This window comes from Notolepis coatsorum (assembly GCF_963971535.1).
Source record: "Notolepis coatsorum genome assembly, chromosome: 2".
NCBI lineage: Eukaryota > Metazoa > Chordata > Actinopteri > Aulopiformes > Paralepididae > Notolepis > Notolepis coatsorum.
In genome coordinates, this window is record NC_140166.1 from 167,430,758 (window position 1) to 167,451,077 (window position 20,320).

Genomic DNA, 20,320 nt, shown 5'->3' on the forward strand with positions numbered 1-20,320 from the left:
TACCGGACTGTCATTATTGTTATTATTATTTCTGTTATTGTCCTGTGAGTTATTGTTGATTATTACAGTTACTGTATTGTTTGTCTTGTTTCATGTAAAAAAAGAGAAAATAAAAAAACATTTGATCCAAAAAAATTATTACGTTTCTGGGCGTGACGATGTCTGATGACCTGTCCTGGGGCATCAACATTACCTCTGCTGTGGGGAAAGCACAGCAACGCCTCTTCCATCTGCGGAAGCTTAAATGGGCTGAACTCCCACAGGGACTGATGGCCAACTTCTACCACTGCGCAGTACCAGTAGTACACGGACTACTGGTGTGGTTTTCCAGCTGCACCAGGGCAGAGAAGGAGGCCCTCCACCCATTAACTCAACTGGACTGTCACTGTAATATTTATTTATTTGCACTAGCACTATTGCATTTGGGACATTGATGGTATATTATTATTATTGAGGACATTGGGACATTGATACTATATTATTATATTATTATTATTGACATTATTATTTTGCACCAGTGGTGATGCTCCAAACAAAATTTCGTTGTACCAACAATGACAATAAAGATTCTATTCTATTCTCATCTCGCGGTAACATTCCACAGTTGTAACAGAAGCCGCGAGTCAGATGCGTTTGGTGAAATAATGTGCATCATGCCAGCCTGCGTGAGCGGGGGACGTCTCTCCTCCTGGCACGGAGACGGAAGGCGGACAACGGATGGTAGGGTTGGGTACCGTTCACATTTGAACTGATAACGGTACCGGTACCTGTTAATCGATACGTTAATCTGTACTTTAGTCTCTAAAAATGTAATCTACCTACCTCAGTTGTAAAAAAAATCCAAACTTCAAATTATTTATTATCATTATTATTTATTTAGAACTTGTTAATATATATATATAATATATAATATTGCAGCGAGCGTTGTCTGCATCTAGATTTGTAAAGTGTAACAACACTTGCGACGTTTTCGGCTTGCCATTGCCCCGACTGCTTTGTTGTTGAATCAAGTCAAATCCTAGATAAGTGTGTATTGTGCTTGTGAACGTTGTCGTGAACGTGCGGCACACTTCATAGGTTTTGTTTCGTGTTTTTTTCTTCTAAATCGGTGGATCTCACGTGAACCGGTACTCTGGTAGTACCGACGTGATTCGGTCGATACCCTTAAAAGTACCGGATTCGGTACCCATCCCTAGCGGACAGTGAAAGTGATGTGAGATGACCTGTCCTGGGGCATCAACATTACCTCTGCTGTGGGGAAAGCACAGCAATGCCTCTTCCATCTGCGGAAGCTTAAATGGGCTGAACTCCCACAGGGACTGATTTCTTTCTGGACTCTTTTTGTATCACAAATACAGTACTGTAATTGCAAATCTGGTATGTCATAAATGTATAGATGTAGCAGTACTGTCTATCTGTATGTCATATATGTCATATATGTTACGATGAATTGGAAATGGGGGACCCTGGTGTAAACAAGACGAAAGTCTTTCTCTGGTCTGCATCCCCTTAACAATTGTATGTATTGAGCTGTACTGCACTGTACCCATTCTGCAATCTGTTAATAAAGTTTTCATTCATTCATTCATTCATTCATTCATTCATTCAGATCCCATGGGCCAAAGCCCCAGAGGCTAAAGCTGCAGCAGTCACCACTGGGTTACCATACTGATCAGTGCTGCAGCAGTCACCACTGGGTTACCATACTGATCAGTGCTGCAGCAGTCACCACTGGGTTACCATACTGATCAGTGCTGCAGCAGTCACCACTGGGTTACCATACTGATCAGTGCTGCAGCAGTCACCACTGGGTTACCATACTGATCAGTGCTGCATAGGGGTGGGAATCGCCAGAGACCTCACGATACGATACTAGCGTCGATACTAAATATATCGCGATGCGCTGACAATATTGCGATATATATATATATATATATATTTTTGGCTCATTAAATGTATTACCTTTTTTCAACTGCAAAGTAAAACTTTGTCAACATGTTTTATCTAATAAAATTAAGTTCAGTCTGTTCATCTCACTTCAATCATTTTTATTGCAGAACATGGTATTTTCTCAAGCTGACAGATGTCAACACTGTAATCTGTGTTGCATGTACCTGACAAACTGAACTGTTTGTATTACAGTCATATTCCATGTGTGTGTGGACTACTGTACTATTACAGGTATTGAAATGAACAATGCAACTTCCTTATACATTTTTTTTATTTGTATTTTTTATGAATTAAATATCGATACTTGGCGTCCCTGTATCGTTACAGTAACGCCACGCAAAGTATCGCGATACTACTACGTATCGATTTTTTTCCCCACCCCTAGTGCTGCAGCAGTCACCACTGGGTTACCATACTGATCAGTGCTGCAGAACTCTCGACACAGAGGCTGGGCGATGGTAAATGGCTGCTTTTTTATATAGCGCTTTTATCCAAAGCGCTTTACAATTTGTTACTCACATTTTACCCATTCACTCACACATTCACACACAGACGGCGAAGGCAACCATGCAAGGTGCCAACCTGCTCATCAGGAGCAATTAGGGGTTAAAGGAAAACTCCAACATTTTGGGAAATTAGATTATTTGCCATCTACCCTCCATTAGCCTAGTTCCCAACGTCTTCCTACTCCTACTGCATGCACAGAGAAGAAAAAGGTATGCATCTTCTTGTCTAACTCCAGGGTAGATGGCAAATAAGCTAATTTCCCAAAATGTTGGAGTTTTCCTTTAAGTGTCTTGCTCAAGGACACATCGGCACGCTGCCCGGGAGGAGCGGGAATCGAGGGCGGCTGGGTAGCGCAGCGGACTAAGCGTCTGTCTACCACCACAGAGCCAGTGGGATCGAATCCGGCTGTGGGATCGAATCCGGCTGTGGTGCCTCCGGCTTGGCCGACCGTCCATACTAACACAATTGGCAGTGTTAGCGGGTGGGAAAGCCGGCGTGGGTGGGTCCTGGTCGTTGTAAAACAGCGACTCCTACAGTTCGGTCTGGGCGCCTGCACAGCAAGGGAAGGATCTGGGAGAGGTAGTGTGACCTTCCACACGTTACACTCTCCCAGTGAGAGTCCGCGCTGCCAGGTGAAAAGAAGCGGTGGGCTGGCTACACATGTGTCAGAGGAAGCATGTGATACTTCTCCGCCCTCCCAGACCGACGGTAGGGGGTAGAGTGCGCAACGACCAGGAAGGGGATTGGGAATTGGCATAACGACTAACATTGGGATGGGAGAAAAATGGAAAAATTTTAAAAGAATTAAAAAAATAAAAAGAAATAAATTTTTTTTTTAAAAGGAGCGGGAATCTAACCTGGAACCTCCGGATTGCCAGACGACTGCTCTACCTCTCAAACCAGTCGCCCCGAACGGTTGTATCGTTTATCGTCTATCCGTCCCATTGTATCCTGGGGTTTATTTTTAATATATTGTGAATCTTGATACACAATTTTGTTGTCTGAATGATGAAAAGTAAATATTAAACGGGCACTTCACCAAAAAAATAATGCTACATTTATTTTGCACATAATCGCACACGTAGAAAAACAGTTTTGCACACTATTGACTATTAATTTAGGTTATTGAGAGTGAATGAGTTTGAAAATGGCCACCAGTGATGTCATCGGGGACATTGAATCCTCGTGTTGTGTTAATTACAGCTAAATTAAATGATAAGGTAACAGTCCCTATAAGACAAGGTGTTGCTATTTTTTCATCTACATCATTTCATGGAGCTGTAATTAACACAACACATTCAAGTCCCCGATGACATCACTGGTGGCCATATTCAAACTAATTTATTCTCAATAACTGTCAAACTAAATGAAGGTGTGCAAAGCAGTTTAGAGTTTTGGGATGTGTGTGAGATTATGTGCAAAACTTTGATCAGCATTATCTTTTGGTGAAGTGCCTCTTTAAATCCAAATTATTTCTTATTTCAGAAATATTTGAAGATGTTAACTAAAATGTAGTTTTTGTTTTCCTATTACCATGCAGTGAAATATGATGAACTGGATTATTGAACATGTGATCTTCGTTAGCCTACCTACTCAGATATTGTGATAGATATCATTATTGGAAAAAATAAAACACCTTCTGAATATTCCAGAAAGAAAGAAAGAAAGAAAGAAAGAAAGAAAGAAAGAAAGAAAGAAAGAAAGAAAGAAAGAAAGAAAGATAGATAAACAGGCTGACCCTCTTTGCACTGGCCGGATGCAAATTTTCTATAGGAAAAGTATGTTTATTTTTTTTATTTGATCAGCTGTGCCTGCGAGTACAGCAATGTATGAGGCTGCGGCACTGCAGATTTACCCTACTCGAGTCCGGCAGGGGAGAATGTTGGTGTGTTTGTTGGTGCGTTTCTTTCCATTGGTTTCATTTGGTTAACATTATTGGGCGAACAAGAAAACGAAAGAAAACTGTAAAATTGTAATGACCCTGCAGCTGTTCCAATGTAAATGTGCCTCGGTGTGCCCGGCCACGCGCGCTGTTCTCGCACGGACCTCGCGAGCAGGGGTCTCAAACTCACAGCCCGCGGGGCAATTGCGGCCCGCTGGATGATATTTTGCGACCCCCTACTTGACATCAAAGTAAAAAAAATTTAAATATATATATCTTTTTTAATATATATTATTTTTTATGTTGTGGGACTTGTACAGCACTTTGTTCAACTTTGTCAGTGCTGTAAAGTTTAAACCTTTAAAAATTTTAGACAAACAAAACACTTTGTTTTCATGAAATATTGTAAGCCGTCATTTGAGGCTTTATAAAAGCAGCACAATGAACACAAATCTGTCAGTGCCGAGTCCGACCTCATCTTAAATAACAAACAGCATTGCTTGTTGTAGTTAACAAAGAGAGGCAGAGTTGATTTTGCAACAAAAAAAATCATATATATATATATATTTTTTTAATAATCGAATTTTCTTTTCATATTCGAATCCCATGCCCATCGAACAAAGCTTCGAAGTATTTAAGACAGCCCTAGTGCGGCCCGCGCGCAACTTTTTTTTTTGGTCCACTTTTTCTCCCATTTTCTATATTTTCTCCCATCCCAATTTCGTATCATCCAATTCAACCCTCCCCTGTCACGAACGCTGTTTCTTGCCTCCCACAAGCCGGCTGCAATGTGGACTAAGTCATACATAGCACAAGTCCCCTCCGGTACTTGAGGTAACAGCAGTCGCATCTTTTCACCTGCGCAGCTCGATCTCTCAGTGGCGAGGAGAAACGCGTGGGAGGCTCACGCTGCCCCCGACACTTCCTGATTCTACTGCGCAGGCGCACCAACCGACCTGTAGGAGTCGCTGTCCACAACGCCCGATCCCCACCCATCAGTTTCCCACCCCCTAATACGGCCAATGTGTATTAGTACGGACGACCAGCTAAACTGAAAGCAGATGTGGAGCGCTGGGCTCGAACAGGCAAGCCCAGCGTCTCCAGATTTCGTGGCGAGCGCCTTGCCCACTACGCCACGTAGCCGCTGCGCGCAACTTTTTGCCGAGTCGTTACGCGAGTTGGAAGTTTTATTTATTTTATCACTTGTAGGCTACCATAGCGCAGGCTCATGACAGCAACGTTACGTTAGTGACTTGGTTGAAACGTGATTCCGGAGTGATACCAAGTAAAGTGGAAGGAAAATATATCCTGTCATCCAGTGCATATGGCAAGCATCCTCAAAATTCTCGGCTATCTCCTCTGCAAGCACTGCGCCACTGTCTGCGTCTGTCTACTCTGGTCCAATCACATTCAGTGTCCCGTCAGCGTCCCCCCCCCCCCCCACCCACAGTCTGCAAATCAGAGGCAGAGTATGGCGGATCTTCACGGAATGTGTGTCGTCTCTTTCAACGGTTCGAGTCAGAGCGAGAGTTGACAGCGCATCTACAGGTAGTCTAATCTGCAGGTACTGTAGCTAGTAACCTCGTTCCCAGTTTTATCTCTGTGAGATAAATGTAGCTAGTAGCCTAGTTTCGCCAGCAGGCAGCTAGTAGAAAAATGGGCATGTTCAAAGATGGCCAGTAAAAGAAAAGTCGACAGTGAAAATCGCTGCAATTCAAAGGTGAATGGACTGAAAAATATGCGTGCATCCTCCCAGCACCAAACCAATGTGCCTAATATGCCAAGAAACGGTAGCTCTTGTGAAGAGTGGCAATTTGAAAAGCCACTACGAAACAAAACAGTTATTTTGATGCGACCTTTCCTCAAAATTCAGTGCTAAGAACCACAAAAATAAATAGAATGAAATCATCATATCAAGCTGCAAGCAGAATTATTGTTAAATCTATGTCACAACGAGAAAAAGCAACAAAGTCCTGACTCAGTGGCATGGGTTTTGGCTAAACACAAGAAGCCATTCTCTGATGCATACATAATAAAATAATGTATGACTGGCGAACGTAGCCCGATAATTTTTCCATTTTCCCCCACAATGGAAAGAAACGCTGGATAACGTAGGCTGGGATGGAGATTTTTCTTATAGAGCTGCTGCATCACATCCTTGTAACTGATGATCGCGTCTCTTATTTCAGTTTTACGCAGAGTAGCAATGATCACTCTCACTTTGTTGCCGCTGGGGTCTCGGGTGCCGATTCTGTTACAATGATCCACTATCGGTACTGTAGGGAGGATTTTTTTTTTTTTTTTTTTTAACTTTATTTTTTAGCGTTTATCGCTTTTCTGGTCAAGCATGACCGACAGTTGTAGGGTGAAACGGGAGAGAGCAGGGGAAGACATTCGGCAAATGACGGCAAGTCCGGGAATCGAACTCGGAGTCAACCAGATCCGTGACGCAGCACGGTATTCCGCGACGCAGCGCGGTACATGGTGTGCTACTGGAGCACCTGGGGGAGGATATCTTTACCTAGAATTTCAACTAACACTGATGGAAATGAGTCGTCTGTGCATTTGACTGATTCATCCAATCCCACTATACGGATATTACATCTACGAGAGTGACGTTCGAATTCGAGCAACCTCTCCATTGATTTCTCGTTGTTGTCATGCATCTTCTCTCACCCTCTTCTCTCACCCTGTCACCCTGTCACCCTGTTGCATCTCCCCCGCTAGCTCCATGATTTCTTCATGAAGAGCCTTCTTGCTCTCATCGACTTTCAGTGTATATTCGTCCACAGTGTTTTCAACTGCAGTAATACGCTCAGTTTGTTTTGCAGCCGCTGTTTTAAACTCTTCGAATTTAGCCTCGATATATAACTTAAAAGCGTCAGCCTTGACGTCAGCTTTATCCACCTTGTCGGTCAAGTCCTTTATCAAGTCCTTTATCAGATTAGTCAGAGACTCGAAATCGGGTGGTGTATTCTCCATGTCTGTTTCGGATGAGGTTGCAGGAGCGTTGGGAACGGTGGTATTGTCGGATGTTTTCTTCTCAATTTCCACTGCTATCTCCTTCACGGAGCGCGTCACCGCCGGGTCCGTTAGATTGTCTACTCCGCGTCTCTTTCCAGGTTCTTTCTTTGATCCCATGTTGATTCTTTCTGTTGATATAGTTAGTAGAAGGTCTTAGTTAATATATACGTCGAGGTTTAAACACATTAGTGTTGTACAAAGAGGGTTTTGAAGCTAAATTAACGTTAACGGGAGCGGAGCGTTGACCAAACGTGACCGCTTACATCTTGTTCTCAAACCGGAATAACCAGTTATTATATAATTAATTCGAATGTTAGAATTCATTTTAGAATGATGATCAGTGTGACTGTACTCCTGAAAAAGTATAGTAATATGGTTTATTTGTATTGGGAAAGATACAGACACATTAGCTGGTTGAACAACATCTATATGTGTGGTAATAATGCAGATATTGAGTGTATTTCAGTGAAAATGCGCGTGGCGCAGGCCTCTGTGCGCGCCTCGAATCCAACCAAAGCAAAAACGATCGCTTCCGCCCCGCGAGTCGCGCGCCCGCTTGCGGCCAGTGGGCACAGCTACGTCCGTTAACATGGGAGCGGAAGTGAAGCGCTCCTCTGTGCCGCGCGAGGGAAGGGTCCTCTGTGCCGCGCGAGGGAAGGGTCCTCTGTGACGCGCGAGGGAAGGGTCCTCTGTGACGCGCGAGGGAAGGCTCCGAGGCGTATCCTTCGTATGGCTGCACGTACCGCACCGTGACGGCCGTACCGTAAATTCGCGGGACGAATACACGTACCGTTACACCCCTAGTATTAAGATCTACCTGTGGCAGGGGAAGACCTGCTCCCCTACTTGGATACTGATGTCACATTGCTCCCCCCGCTGGTACAGATCCAGCAGGTCTGCTCCGAGCCCCGAGGCTGGCTCCAGGACAACCCCATCTACACAAGAGGACAGAGGACCATCACGTCTTTATTAGTGCCGTCAATCGATTAAAATATTTAACTCGATTAATCGCATGATTGTCCATAGTTAACTCGCTATTAATCACAAATTAAATCGGATTTTTTATACCTTAAACGGATCTTTTTCAAGTTCCAAGTTTTAATACTCTTATCAACATGAGTCATTATGCAGCCATTTAACACAAAAGGATGACCCTCATGCATTGCAAATTTGCATCAAATTCAAAACAGAGTGATGCACAAAATAACTTAAAAGAAAATAATAATTTAAAACAATGAATAAAGTGTGCATGAAATAATAGGGGAAAGAAAACGTTAGGAACTTGTTACATTCACCCACACAAAGGCTGAGTAATCACACACCCCCCTCTCTCTCACACACACTCTCCCAGCTCTCTTTCTCTCTTGTCCCTTCCTCATCTCTCTCACCCCCCTCTCTCTCTGTCTATATCTCACACACACACACACACACAGTATCAATGAGAGCATCAATAATACACCCGAGTGAAGTATAGTTTAAAAAAAAAAAAAAAAAAAAAAAAAATCTTAAAAGTTAATCGTGAGTTTAAAAAAATAGTGCCATTAATAGAATCGGGCGATAACGCGTTAATACCGCGTTAACTTTGACAGCCTTACGGCCCTAGCACACAGCACACGAATGAACACGGACGGGCGGCTGCCGCTTCACTTCCGCTCCCATGTTAACGGACGCTACTGTGCACACTGGCCGCAAGCGGGAGCGCGCCTCGCTATCTTTTCCGCTTCAATCGGATTCGAGGCGGCGCGGGAGGCGTGCGCCATGCGATTGATTGATTGGAAATTTTATTAACAGATTGCAGAATGGGTACAATACAGTACAGCTCTCTCTTTTTCTCTCTCTTTATTCTCCCTGCCTTTCTCTCTCTCCAGTCTCTTTCTCCCCCTCTCTTTCTTTCTCGTTTTCTCTAGAGAGAGAGAGAGAGCTCGTGCTGCTGCTGGTTCTATCAGGGCTCCGCGCTGCAGCGCGCTGAGAAGTCGGACTCTGTGTGTCTGGCCAGGCGCGCGATCCCGCTAGGAACCCGTGCGTGAAATTCGTGCGTGTTCAATGTGCCCGAGCCGTTAGTCTTTATACATCTACACAAGAGGACAGAGGGCCATCACGTCTTTATACATCTACTGTACACAAGAGGACAGAGGGCGATCACGTCTTTATACATCTACACAAGAGGACAGAGGGCGATCACGTCTTTATACCTGTATCACTGCACATATTATTACTACAACTCTGTACATACAGCTGATTAGCACTATTACTCAGTAGTACTCATTTATACCCAGTTTAATCACTTGTACATTACTATTGCACTTTACTGTTACATTTGCACTCTGGTTGGATGAAAAAAAGTGCGCGAAAATGTGTGCTTTTTGACAGATTGATTCTTTGCCTGTATTATTTGCCTGCTGTAATTAGCAATAACAACAAACTAAATTAGATGAGCTCTTGAGTGGATTATGGGTTGAGATAGCCTGAGCCAAGTTGGGATGTGGTGTGTGTGGGGGTGGAGGGGAGGTTGGCAGCCGCGGCTGAAGCTAAATCGAAGCAGTCCGTCTGACCAAAAGAGCGTTGATCTGTTTACCTGAGTCGGGGGAAGTGTGCACGTCTGCCGGGTCCGGTACAGGCTGCTTATTGGTTGGCACCGAGTCCTCCTCTGCGTCTGAGAGCCTCCCCGCCGAGCGCATGCGCTGGTCTGCCGTGTAGACGCGCCTGCAGGGGGTCCGTTCTTAAGGTTAATTAAAGGCAGCACGCTTAACGGCCCGTTCAAATAACAATGTGCAACAAACTCCTGGAGGGTGACGCTGATAGAGCAACAGCACCCTGAGGATGCTGGGGTGGGGGTCTGGATGTTGCAGGGGTCCCTGGTTACTTGCTGAAAGTAGGAAATGGTGATTAAAAAAAACAGATTTTTAGACAAGCCGGAAGCCCTAACAATTGACGATCGCTATGTTAAATTTGAAATTAAATATATATATGATCTCTCAGAGACCCGAGGGTCTCTCTATGTTACTGTAACATTATCATAGCTAATCTTAATTTTGACCAGTTTTTGCTATTTATCCGTGCTGTGCAGGAATGACAAATGCAGTCACGGTTTGACGTTAAGCATTAACCCTTTCACTGCGACAATACAGAAGGTTGACCCTTTCACTGCCAGTCTGCCACACAACAAAGGGTTACCGTTTAACATCTGTAGGGTAGTAGTGAAAGGGTTAACCTTCTGTAGTGTGGTAGGCATGAAGTGGATAGGTAACAGGTAACAGTGTGGTAGTGAAAGGGTTAAGCATGAGTTTGCCTGACGAGGCCATCATCACAGAGCAAGACAGAAGTCAAATAAGCCACAGATGATATATAGTTTTGTCCAAAAAGACCTAATGTACAGTAGACCTACACCACCGCCCTATATTACCCATGACATAACAGTGTATAATACAGCAAAACAAACTCATACACAGGCTCTTACCATTGCAGTTACACAAGAAAAAACATTTTTGGAATTGATGATGATAAATATTTTATATTAACGTGCATAATTTAATTTGATCAAAGGCTTGTTGTGCATTCCCACTCTGGCTGTGCCAGAAGGCATCGTCCTTGATGGGAACGAAGTAGACTGTTACCACACTGGGATAATCCACCCTCAACTCTGTTCATGTCTCTAAAATGCAATTTATTAGCTGTTAATAAGATGCACAATTCTATTCGAAACCCATAGGGAGAACAAGTATCCAATCCCACAGATAAAAAGTGGTGCACTTTGGCGCCATCTGTCAGACACCCGTTGGAACTGCAACAACACTGATAGCCAAAGAGGGTGTGCTGCAAGCAATTGCTATTGACAAGCAATAGTTACATGGAGAGCAGTGAAGATTCCTTTGAAGAAGACAATATTATGTCTAAAATACAGAAGTTACAGTTTAGTTCAAGGGCCTAAAGGCTGCTTTCTCACCATCTCATGCGAGAACTGAGTGTTAATTCGGGTGAGAGAATCATTATGTTTGGCAGACGTTCAGAGCCTATTCCAGTCAGGGCCTCGATCACATGGCTCACCAGGTGTAATTCTAGCTACCAGACCATATGTACTACTATAGGAGCTACCTGATGAAATCCTTCAGCTCTGTGTCGTCATAGCCAGGCCATATGTACTACTATAGGAGCTACCTGATGAAATCCTTCAGTTTTGTGCTGTCATAGCCAGGCCATATGTACTACTATAGGACCTACGTGAGGAAATACTTCAGATCTGTGCTGTCATAGCCAGGCCATATGTACTACTATAGGACCTACCTGAGGAAATCCTTCAGCTCTGTGCTGTCATAGTTTATTGGATTATTAGATTATATATTGCATATATTTAGCATTTAGTATTTTAGCATTTCGTTTTTTTAGATTATACATTAGATTCGGGCAAATACATACCCTCAAATACAACTGGGAGGGCATACATACCCTCATCTCGCACATTGTTGCCCATATGCACATGTCCAGAGTTAATTATATTGTATATTGTTTACAGTGCCTTTTTATTAAATTTGTATTTACATATCCACTACTGTACTATAATTCTGTGACCTGTACCTGTATGTCTTCTACTACCTGTACCTCCCCTCCCCCCTCCCCCATGCTGCTTTGATGGCCTGAATTTCCCCAAGGGGATCAATAAAGGAATATCTTATCTTATCTTACCTGATGAAATCCTTAAGCTCTGTGCCGTCATAGCTGGGCACATGGATGATGTCGGGGTCGTTGCGAGTCCCTCTGAGGACGTGTGGGGCTCTGGCCAGGAGTAACGCCCTGTGGACCCGCAAGGAGCTGGACCCGGCACACAGAGAGACATCCGTCTCTAGGTCCTCCTGTAGCAACCTGGGAAAAATACATCACAGGTCAATCAGGAGGAGGTGATTTGCGGGGGGATGGGGGGTGTCAAGGGAGTGGGGGCCCAAATTGACCTCAAACCCCACTCTCTTTTCTTAATCCTCCAATCAGAACTGTTGCTTCCAGTTCAGGAACAGTTGTGATTGAAGGATCAAGAGGCCAGGATTTGAGATTTGGGCCCGCTGCCTTGTAGATTTTTATAAATTTCTTTTTTTTTACAAAGAATCAATCAATTCACTTGTTGCCATCCATCACCGTTGTCAAATTTGAATAAATGGGGAGAGTGATTTATGGGGTGCTTTGACCGAACACAAGTGTGCACGCACAAACAAACGTGCACACGGAGCACCGTAGTAATGGATGTGCCGCTTCCTAGCACCTAATAAAGCAGGAGATGATGGCGATGTAGTGAAGTCAAGAGGCCTTATTACCATAATATCTTCTTAACCCGGCTCCCGAGATTCACGAGACTCAAAAGATTAATCCGATGGCCTAATTTTCCTGACTTCGGAAGAAGAAACACAAGTATATAAAGTCCTCGGGCGGTTCTGTCTCCTCTTCCTCACAGTCATTAAATTGCATTGCAGTGACTGAACTGGGTGACCCAGAAATCAGCCACAGCCTCCCGAGCCCACTGGGCTGAGCGAGTCTAACCGCTGGCTGCTCGCAGCGCTCAGGAGGCGCATGGGGGGGAAGTAGTGGGTTGTCAGGAAGACCAGCAGAATCACACGACGTCCCAACCTCTTCCTTCTTCCACCCAGTGAGGACATCATCACACAGGCTAATGGGAGGCAGGACAGCCTGGAGGTAAAGAGGCCGAAAGGTCACCGGTTCTATTCCCACCACAGACCGGAGGAGGGTGTTTTCCAGCTGTGGTGACTGAAGGGTGGATGGTATTACATCTATGGTGGCCACCATTTCTGCCTAAATGCCCTTGAGCAAGGCACTGGACCCCAAAAAACTGCTCAAGGAGCGCTGCACTGCGGGCGAGCCTACGTTCAATCTGACCTCTGATTAAATGCATAATGTGTGCATATGTACATTTAAATTGCCTTGTGTACATTGACAATAAAGTAATCTTCTAATGGCTATGAGCGCTACCCATGGCGGTGTTATAGAACAAGTGCGGATTCACAATAGCTGTGACCTTTTCTCGATAGGCCACACCCATTGCCACACCTCCCACATTAGCATGAATGAACACACACATTTGACCTCCGTGCCAAATTTCTGCCTCCTAGGGCCAAACCTGTGGCCACTAGAGTGGAGAAGTCTTTGCAGAACAACCGACCGACCAACCAAGTGAACCAACTGAAGAGTGACCTATAGAGTGTTTGCCATACACAGACATTCATACATTTTCTTCCTAATCAAATTCCATGACTTTTCCATGTCTGTTCCATGATAAATAACTCAACTTCCATGTCCAACACCCGTCTGGGTTAAATGTTCAATGCTGATAAGAATGTGCACATATTGTACATCCAAAAACCAACATGGACAGGTGCTGAATCGAATGTAGACAGTCCATCAAAGAATAGACAAAGAAACAGCTTACACTGCAGGGCTCCATTATGCAATACTTTTATATTTTAATGATACACACCAGAATGACATTCCGAGCACACCTGCTCTTCATCAGTGTCGAAATGTCACTATGGTGTAGTAAAAAGAGTAGATAATGGAGAACTCTGAGCTGTTTCTTAGTTTATTCTTTAAAATATAGTGCCGTTAAACAGTGATCTCTGGGCAAAAGAGCCTTGCTTGGTATTGCAATATTGTATTTTTTGTTTTAGTCTGATGTGTGGGTTGAAGAGGGCATAAGGGAGGGCTTGCTATTACTGGCCACACCTCTGGTTCTGAGAGGTCTGGAGAAATTCACAGTATAATAACTTATAAATATAACGTAATATACTGTGAATTTCTCCAGACCAGAACCTGGGTTGTGGCCAACAATAGTAACTAGGGATGCTCGATATTGGCTTTTTTTACCGATACCGATATAGTCCAACTCTTAATTTCCGATACCGATATCAACCGATACCGATATATGCAAGGTTTCTCCCCCCAAAAAACGGAATAATTTCAGGTAATTAACATTACATATCTCTTGTCGTGGAATTAACACAACATTATGCATACTTTTGACAATAAATAAAATCAGAATCTGTTCTTACTTGCTTGCCTGGGTAAATAAATGTAAAAAGCTTTTTTTTCTTTTCTTTTTAAACCGATACCGATATTTTTCGATATCACATTTTAATGCCAATATCGGTAGGCCGATAATATCAGACATCCCTAATAGTAACCCATCGACTATCCCCACTCAACTCCAACCAACACATTAGACCAAAACAAAAAAGTGTTTGACAGCATTACAGATTAAAACTATTTTTTTTTAATAATTGCTCTGAATTTACTAGATCTAGTTTTGACAAGCTACAACCATCATATAGGCTTGTGTAATCAGAATGTTTAGTATTTACAGGAACCAAGCAGACTCAGGAACAGCTTCTTTCCCTCAGCTGTCATCTCCCTGAACTCTGTTCATACCCCCATACCATATAAACTCTGGACTCCGACTCCATTGCCTATACCCTAGACTCTGTTACACATACTGTACGAACTTTGAACTCTGTTGCCTATACTCAATTTATACCTATCTACGGCTTTCTGTTGTAATCACAGCAAGAGCCTTCCTCCCTCCACATTCTCCACACACCTTCTTCACTACTCCTCATCCTCTCCCACACTCTCGCACGCTGCCAGCTCTCCACTCAACACAGCTGTCACTCATCCCCTCATCAACACAGCTGTCACTCATCCCCTCATCAGTCAGAAGATACTTCAGCTGGCGGGTCCTGTTCCCTCGTCGTGGGAGTGTTAAACTGCCTTCCAAGACCTCCGCTCCAGTGTCCCTCCTACCCGGACATCCCGTGCTGATACTGCACAAGGAGTGCTCCTGCTCTCACCCGACACAGCCCTGTGTCTACATTCTCCCGTACTGCACAAGGAGTGCACTTGTCCTAACCCCAAGAACATTCTCCCGTACTGCACAAGGAGTGCACCTGTACTAACCCCCAAGAACATTTCTATACCTGTCTGTCGCACATTCCATCTGTCAAACTGTCTGCTTGGGGAAAACTACATTAAAATACCCTAAAACGCTCCATTCTCTCTCCTCCTGTGTTTGCTATTGGGCTCCGCCAAATCCCCATCTCACACTTTCACTATCTACAAATGCCCTACACTGTAATTATAATAATCATCATAACTACCTAACTCAAACTATAGCCTACCCATATAACTCTATGATAACATGTACAATAATGCTGTATATACCATATATATATTTATTCTTACTATATATACATACACACATCTGTCTGTACATACCTGTATACGTATATAATAATTTCTGTAGATACTATAGTTCACATATCTGTAGATATCTATATCTGTACATATCCCTTGCTAGTTACACTGCTGGCCAGTATGACAAGTTACTACCATAGTGTCTTCATACCTGTGCATATTAATATTGCAACTCTGTACATTATTCTGATTAGCACTATACTTAGTACAACATTTTATTTAATCACCTGTACATTGTATATCACTATTGCATTTTACTGTTACATTAGCACTCTGGTTAGATGTGAAACCTCTTTTCGTTGTGCTGTACTTCTGCTATATAATGACAATAATTTTTTTTTAATCTAATCTAAAGTTAACAAGGCAACTACCAGGTAACTACAACCAAACCGTTATTACAAAGATTTTGAACATATTCCCATGACATTTACCAAACTTTCTGGAAATGTATAATTTTCCATAACCTTTACAGGCTTGTAAAAACAAGATTTTCAAATGCCACTTTTCCTGGTTTTCCTCGACTATAGGGAGGTGTAGTGGTTACGTCATTTCTGTTTCCCGCGCGGTCCGCTTCATTACTTAAGGCAACCATCTTGCGCCTAGCCACGCCCCCGCGGCGCGGAGCTCTGCCGTGGCATTATGCAGCCGTAATCCCCCCTGTTTTCACATCGACGGTTAGCTCAACTCGTTCGCCGCCTTGCTGTGGAGCCTGCGGTCCAGTTGGTGACAAGTTCAAATCACTTCATTTTTTTTTTAACGTTTAATTCATTTATCGCCTCTCTATATAAACGTGCATTCTTTCTCCGGTTAAGTTTAGGCATTCTTTCGGAGTTGGTTAAGGTTAGGGTTAAGTTTAGGCATTCTTTCGGAGTTGGTTAAGGTTAGGGTTAAGTTTAGGCATTCTTTCGGAGTTGGTTAAGGTTAGAGTTTGTCTTAGAGCATGGCAATAGTTCTTTCGCCGGTTAAGTTTAGGCATTCTTTCGGAGTTGGTTAAGGTTAGGCATCCTTTCGGAGTTGGTTAAGGTTAGGGTTAAGTTTAGGCATTCTTTCGGAGTTGGTTAAGGTTAGAGTTTGTCGCAGAGCATGGCAATAGAATGCAGCCTATTTCCGCACTGCCGCTCTCTCGCGCTGCCGCGGTCACATGGGCATCGTGGCCAATCAGAGAAACGCTGAATGCAAGTTGGTTGCCTAACGTGTTGACGCGCGCAGTCCACCCCTCTTGAAATCGCAATGTATTTTCAATGGACACATTTCTAAATCGTCTCGTTTAAAACAAATAAAGCATGAACATTTGGCATGGTGTACCTTTCTGTGTGTATTCATCCACAATCTATAGCTCAACATGAAAATGTAATCGTAAAGGTAGCAAAATAACAACGTTTATATTTCCGTTCACTGAGGAACTACACTTCTCTGGCGCTAGACTCCTGGCTGTAGACTCCTGGCTGTATTAGGCGACAGCACTGAACGACAGGCGTTCTACTGGTAAGTGTAGTTATTTTTTTAATGACAAATTAAACAACCTTATAACTAATTTTATTTCCACAAAAAATGCTTAAACAATAATGTTAGTGATAGAAGGGAACTCATTTTGTGCAAAAATGGAAAGCTTGCCAATGTTCATGAGGCAGAATTATTACAATAGCCGATAATAAATTTTCCCAATGATAAATCCCTATACGGGTGGACCGCGCGGGAAACTAAATTGACGTCAGACTACACCTCCCTATACAAACCGTGTATGTTTGTGACAAATACAGCGCCAAAACCACCGCAAATAGGCCTTACACCAGCCTGCAACACCGACACAAACGATGAATCTTGTTTTGCATGTTCTCAAGTCCTTTCCACTGCTCCACTGTGTCTGCTGCCTGTCCCCGCTTGCCACCGCCAGAAATAACCCCAAGAACCCATGGGAAACACTGAATGTGTCTGACTGACCAACAGAGGGCGCTGTTGAGTCACACCAAAAGGTTGTCCTAGGGGGGAAATCATTAGTGGACAATGTTGTTATGAGTGTCAAGGAAGCTATTCCAGAAAAGGCAGACCCCATGATCTTGGCTGAAAGAGCCAATTTCTCCCAACATTTGCAACAGGGACGATTATCCAAGCTCCAGAAATAGAACGACGTCTATAAATAGAATGACACACTTTGTCTAATTATGCGACGCGACTGGAGGCATTGCCTTTTGTTTTAACCCTTTATCGTTCATTTCATATAAAAGGGCTCTGCCTCAAAACACTGAGAGGCTGTTTTAATAAAGCAGTGGGAATCTTCAGATAGATAGTTAAGAGGCAGACTAGCCAGACATATTGGACCCATGGAAGCTAGAGGCAGACATCATTTTCAAAAGACTTTCCTGAGAGAGAGAGAGAGAGAGAGAGAGAGAGAGAGAGAGAGAGAGAGAGAGAGAGAGAGACAAATAAATGTGTAATCAGTTAAAGTATTCAGAATGATGTGAAGAACGTATATGTGATTTCATAGAGCTAGGACAGGCTGTCACCGGTAATGGAAGATGTGGGACACTTCTAACTATAGCGGACATTTGGAAACGATACCTCTTTCACACTAAGCAAAGACACACTGGTTAATCTCATTGCACCATGCTGATCCACTCAACAGGTAGTGATCTCAAGATGAGATCCGATTCAAATGTATTGTCATTATACAGCACAAGTACATTACACCATCCAACCAGAGTGGATAAAGAAATGCTCCATAAATAAATAAATGCATAACTTAAAAAAAAAAAAAAAAAAAAATTGTATCTTGTGTAACTGAGATATTTGAACCTGGGACCATAGGAACCACAGGCAGCTGCACTAACCAGTTGAGCTAAAGCGTCCAACGCTAACTGCAACTGACTCACGCACGAATCCCACCAGGCGCGGGCGCAAGCACTCGCAGGTTTCATGCGAGAACAGCGTGCGTGGCCATCCACACCGAGTCCGACTTCAGAGCGGGCGAAAGCGCACAGAGGAAGGCACATTTACATTGGAACAGCTGTAAATGCCTAGTCTATTATGCAAAGTCAGTCCCCGTTTGAAGATTTTTTAAAGATTTACAGTTCCAGTGTTCTATTGTCCATTTTGCATGTAAAACCAGTTATTATATAATTAATTAGAATGTTAGAATTCATTTTAGAATGATGAAATCAGTGTGACTGTACTCCTGAAAAAGTATAGTATGGTTTATTTGTATTGGGAAAGATACAGACACATTAGCTGGTTGAACAACATCTATATGTGTGGTAATAATGCAGATATTGAGTTAGGGCTGGGCGATATAACGATAACGATAAATATCGCGATATATTGTAATAATCGATATCGAATATCGAAATAAAAAAAAAAAAAAAAATTTACCTGCAACAGGGCAGTTTTAAAACCAGAGACAGTGGACAGACTTGTCTTTCTTGCCTGCAACTTAAAGTAATGGCTTTGCTTGTCCAAATGACAATACTGACCAAATTCAGATTTCTTTTTCTCTTGTCCATTTATTTTGTTTGCTTTCTAATTTAAAATACATTTTGAAACCGTCTGTACACAGTAGGCTATGTGTGCTAGCAGAACTAGACTCCAGTCACGAGTCACAGTGCACATGTGCGGTGATTTGTCCACCAAAAAAGCGCCAAAAGATCGAAAATTAACGAGCAGAGCCAGAACTGTTCAACTCCTCTGGAGCCACAGCCAGCAGAGAAGCCGGTTTACTTTAGCTTTTAAACCAGCTGCAGCCTGAGAACTGGAGTGTGAGGGGATGTAACACTAAAGATGGCGGCAATGACAAAGAATTGCTGCAAAATAAACATACATCTGTTGTTAAAAAAAAAAAAAAAAAAAAAAAAAATGTTTTTTTTTTTTTTTTTTATACTTATAACAATTCGATAATTATCGATATCGAGAAATAAAATAAAATTATCATATCGTTATCGCGATATGATTTTTTTCCATATCGCCCAGCCCTATATTGAGTGTATTTCTGTGAAAATGCGAGTGGTGCACGCCTCTGAATCCAACCAAAGCAATTTTATTCGCTTCCCGCCCGCGAGTCGCTCGCCCGCCCGCGCGCACGGCTGGTGGGAACAGCGACGCTTGTTAACATGGGAGCGAAAGTGAAACTCTGATCGCCCGCCCGCCTCACGCCCGCGCCTGGTGGGATTCCTGCGTAATCGATAGTTTACACTTGTCAAGAGCCAATTGCGCAGTCATTCAATATTGGCATTAATAAATCAGATGTCATGCTAATATATCATGTTCTACAGTAGGACTTACTACTATGATACGCAATAAAACAAGTCATTAGAATAATAGAAGCCTACATTTCGAACGTATACAGTGTGTGTGTTTGTGCGCTTAGGCTCACTAAGCCTTTTCTCATGCATATTCATTTCTGGAGCATTTATCTATCCACTCTGGTTGGATGGTGTATTGTACTTGTGCTGTATAATAACAATACATTGGAATCTAATCTAATTTTGAGATCAGTCGCAAATCGCTTCCTGTTGAATGGATCGATTAAGTGCAATGCCGAACCTCTGCTGTTCGTTTTTCGCTTGTCTTGACAGCCTAGAATACGATACGCCCACTGATGATGTCACGGTTTGCAAGGAAAAAACTAAAAATGTCCGGTTCCAGCTGAGCACAGATTTTTCACACTCCGAACCAATTAATCCTGGTGTGAACCAACCAGGTCGAGATTACGTTCGGGAACCG

At 43.1% G+C, this 20,320-nt stretch overlaps 1 protein-coding gene across 1 annotated transcript in view; it reads right to left on the reverse strand.

The window, feature by feature from the left end:
- The window catches only part of btbd8 (BTB domain containing 8), an 87,840-nt gene that overhangs the window by 63,355 nt on the left and 4,165 nt on the right, over positions 1-20,320 (reverse strand). Inside the window, exons 3-5 of the mRNA XM_084309314.1 lie at positions 12,044-12,220; positions 9,939-10,066; positions 8,181-8,298 (exon numbers count right to left, since the gene is read on the reverse strand). Of these exons, the coding sequence (XP_084165440.1) occupies positions 8,181-8,298; positions 9,939-10,066; positions 12,044-12,220 (423 nt within the window). The remainder of the gene's footprint in view (positions 1-8,180; positions 8,299-9,938; positions 10,067-12,043; positions 12,221-20,320) is intronic.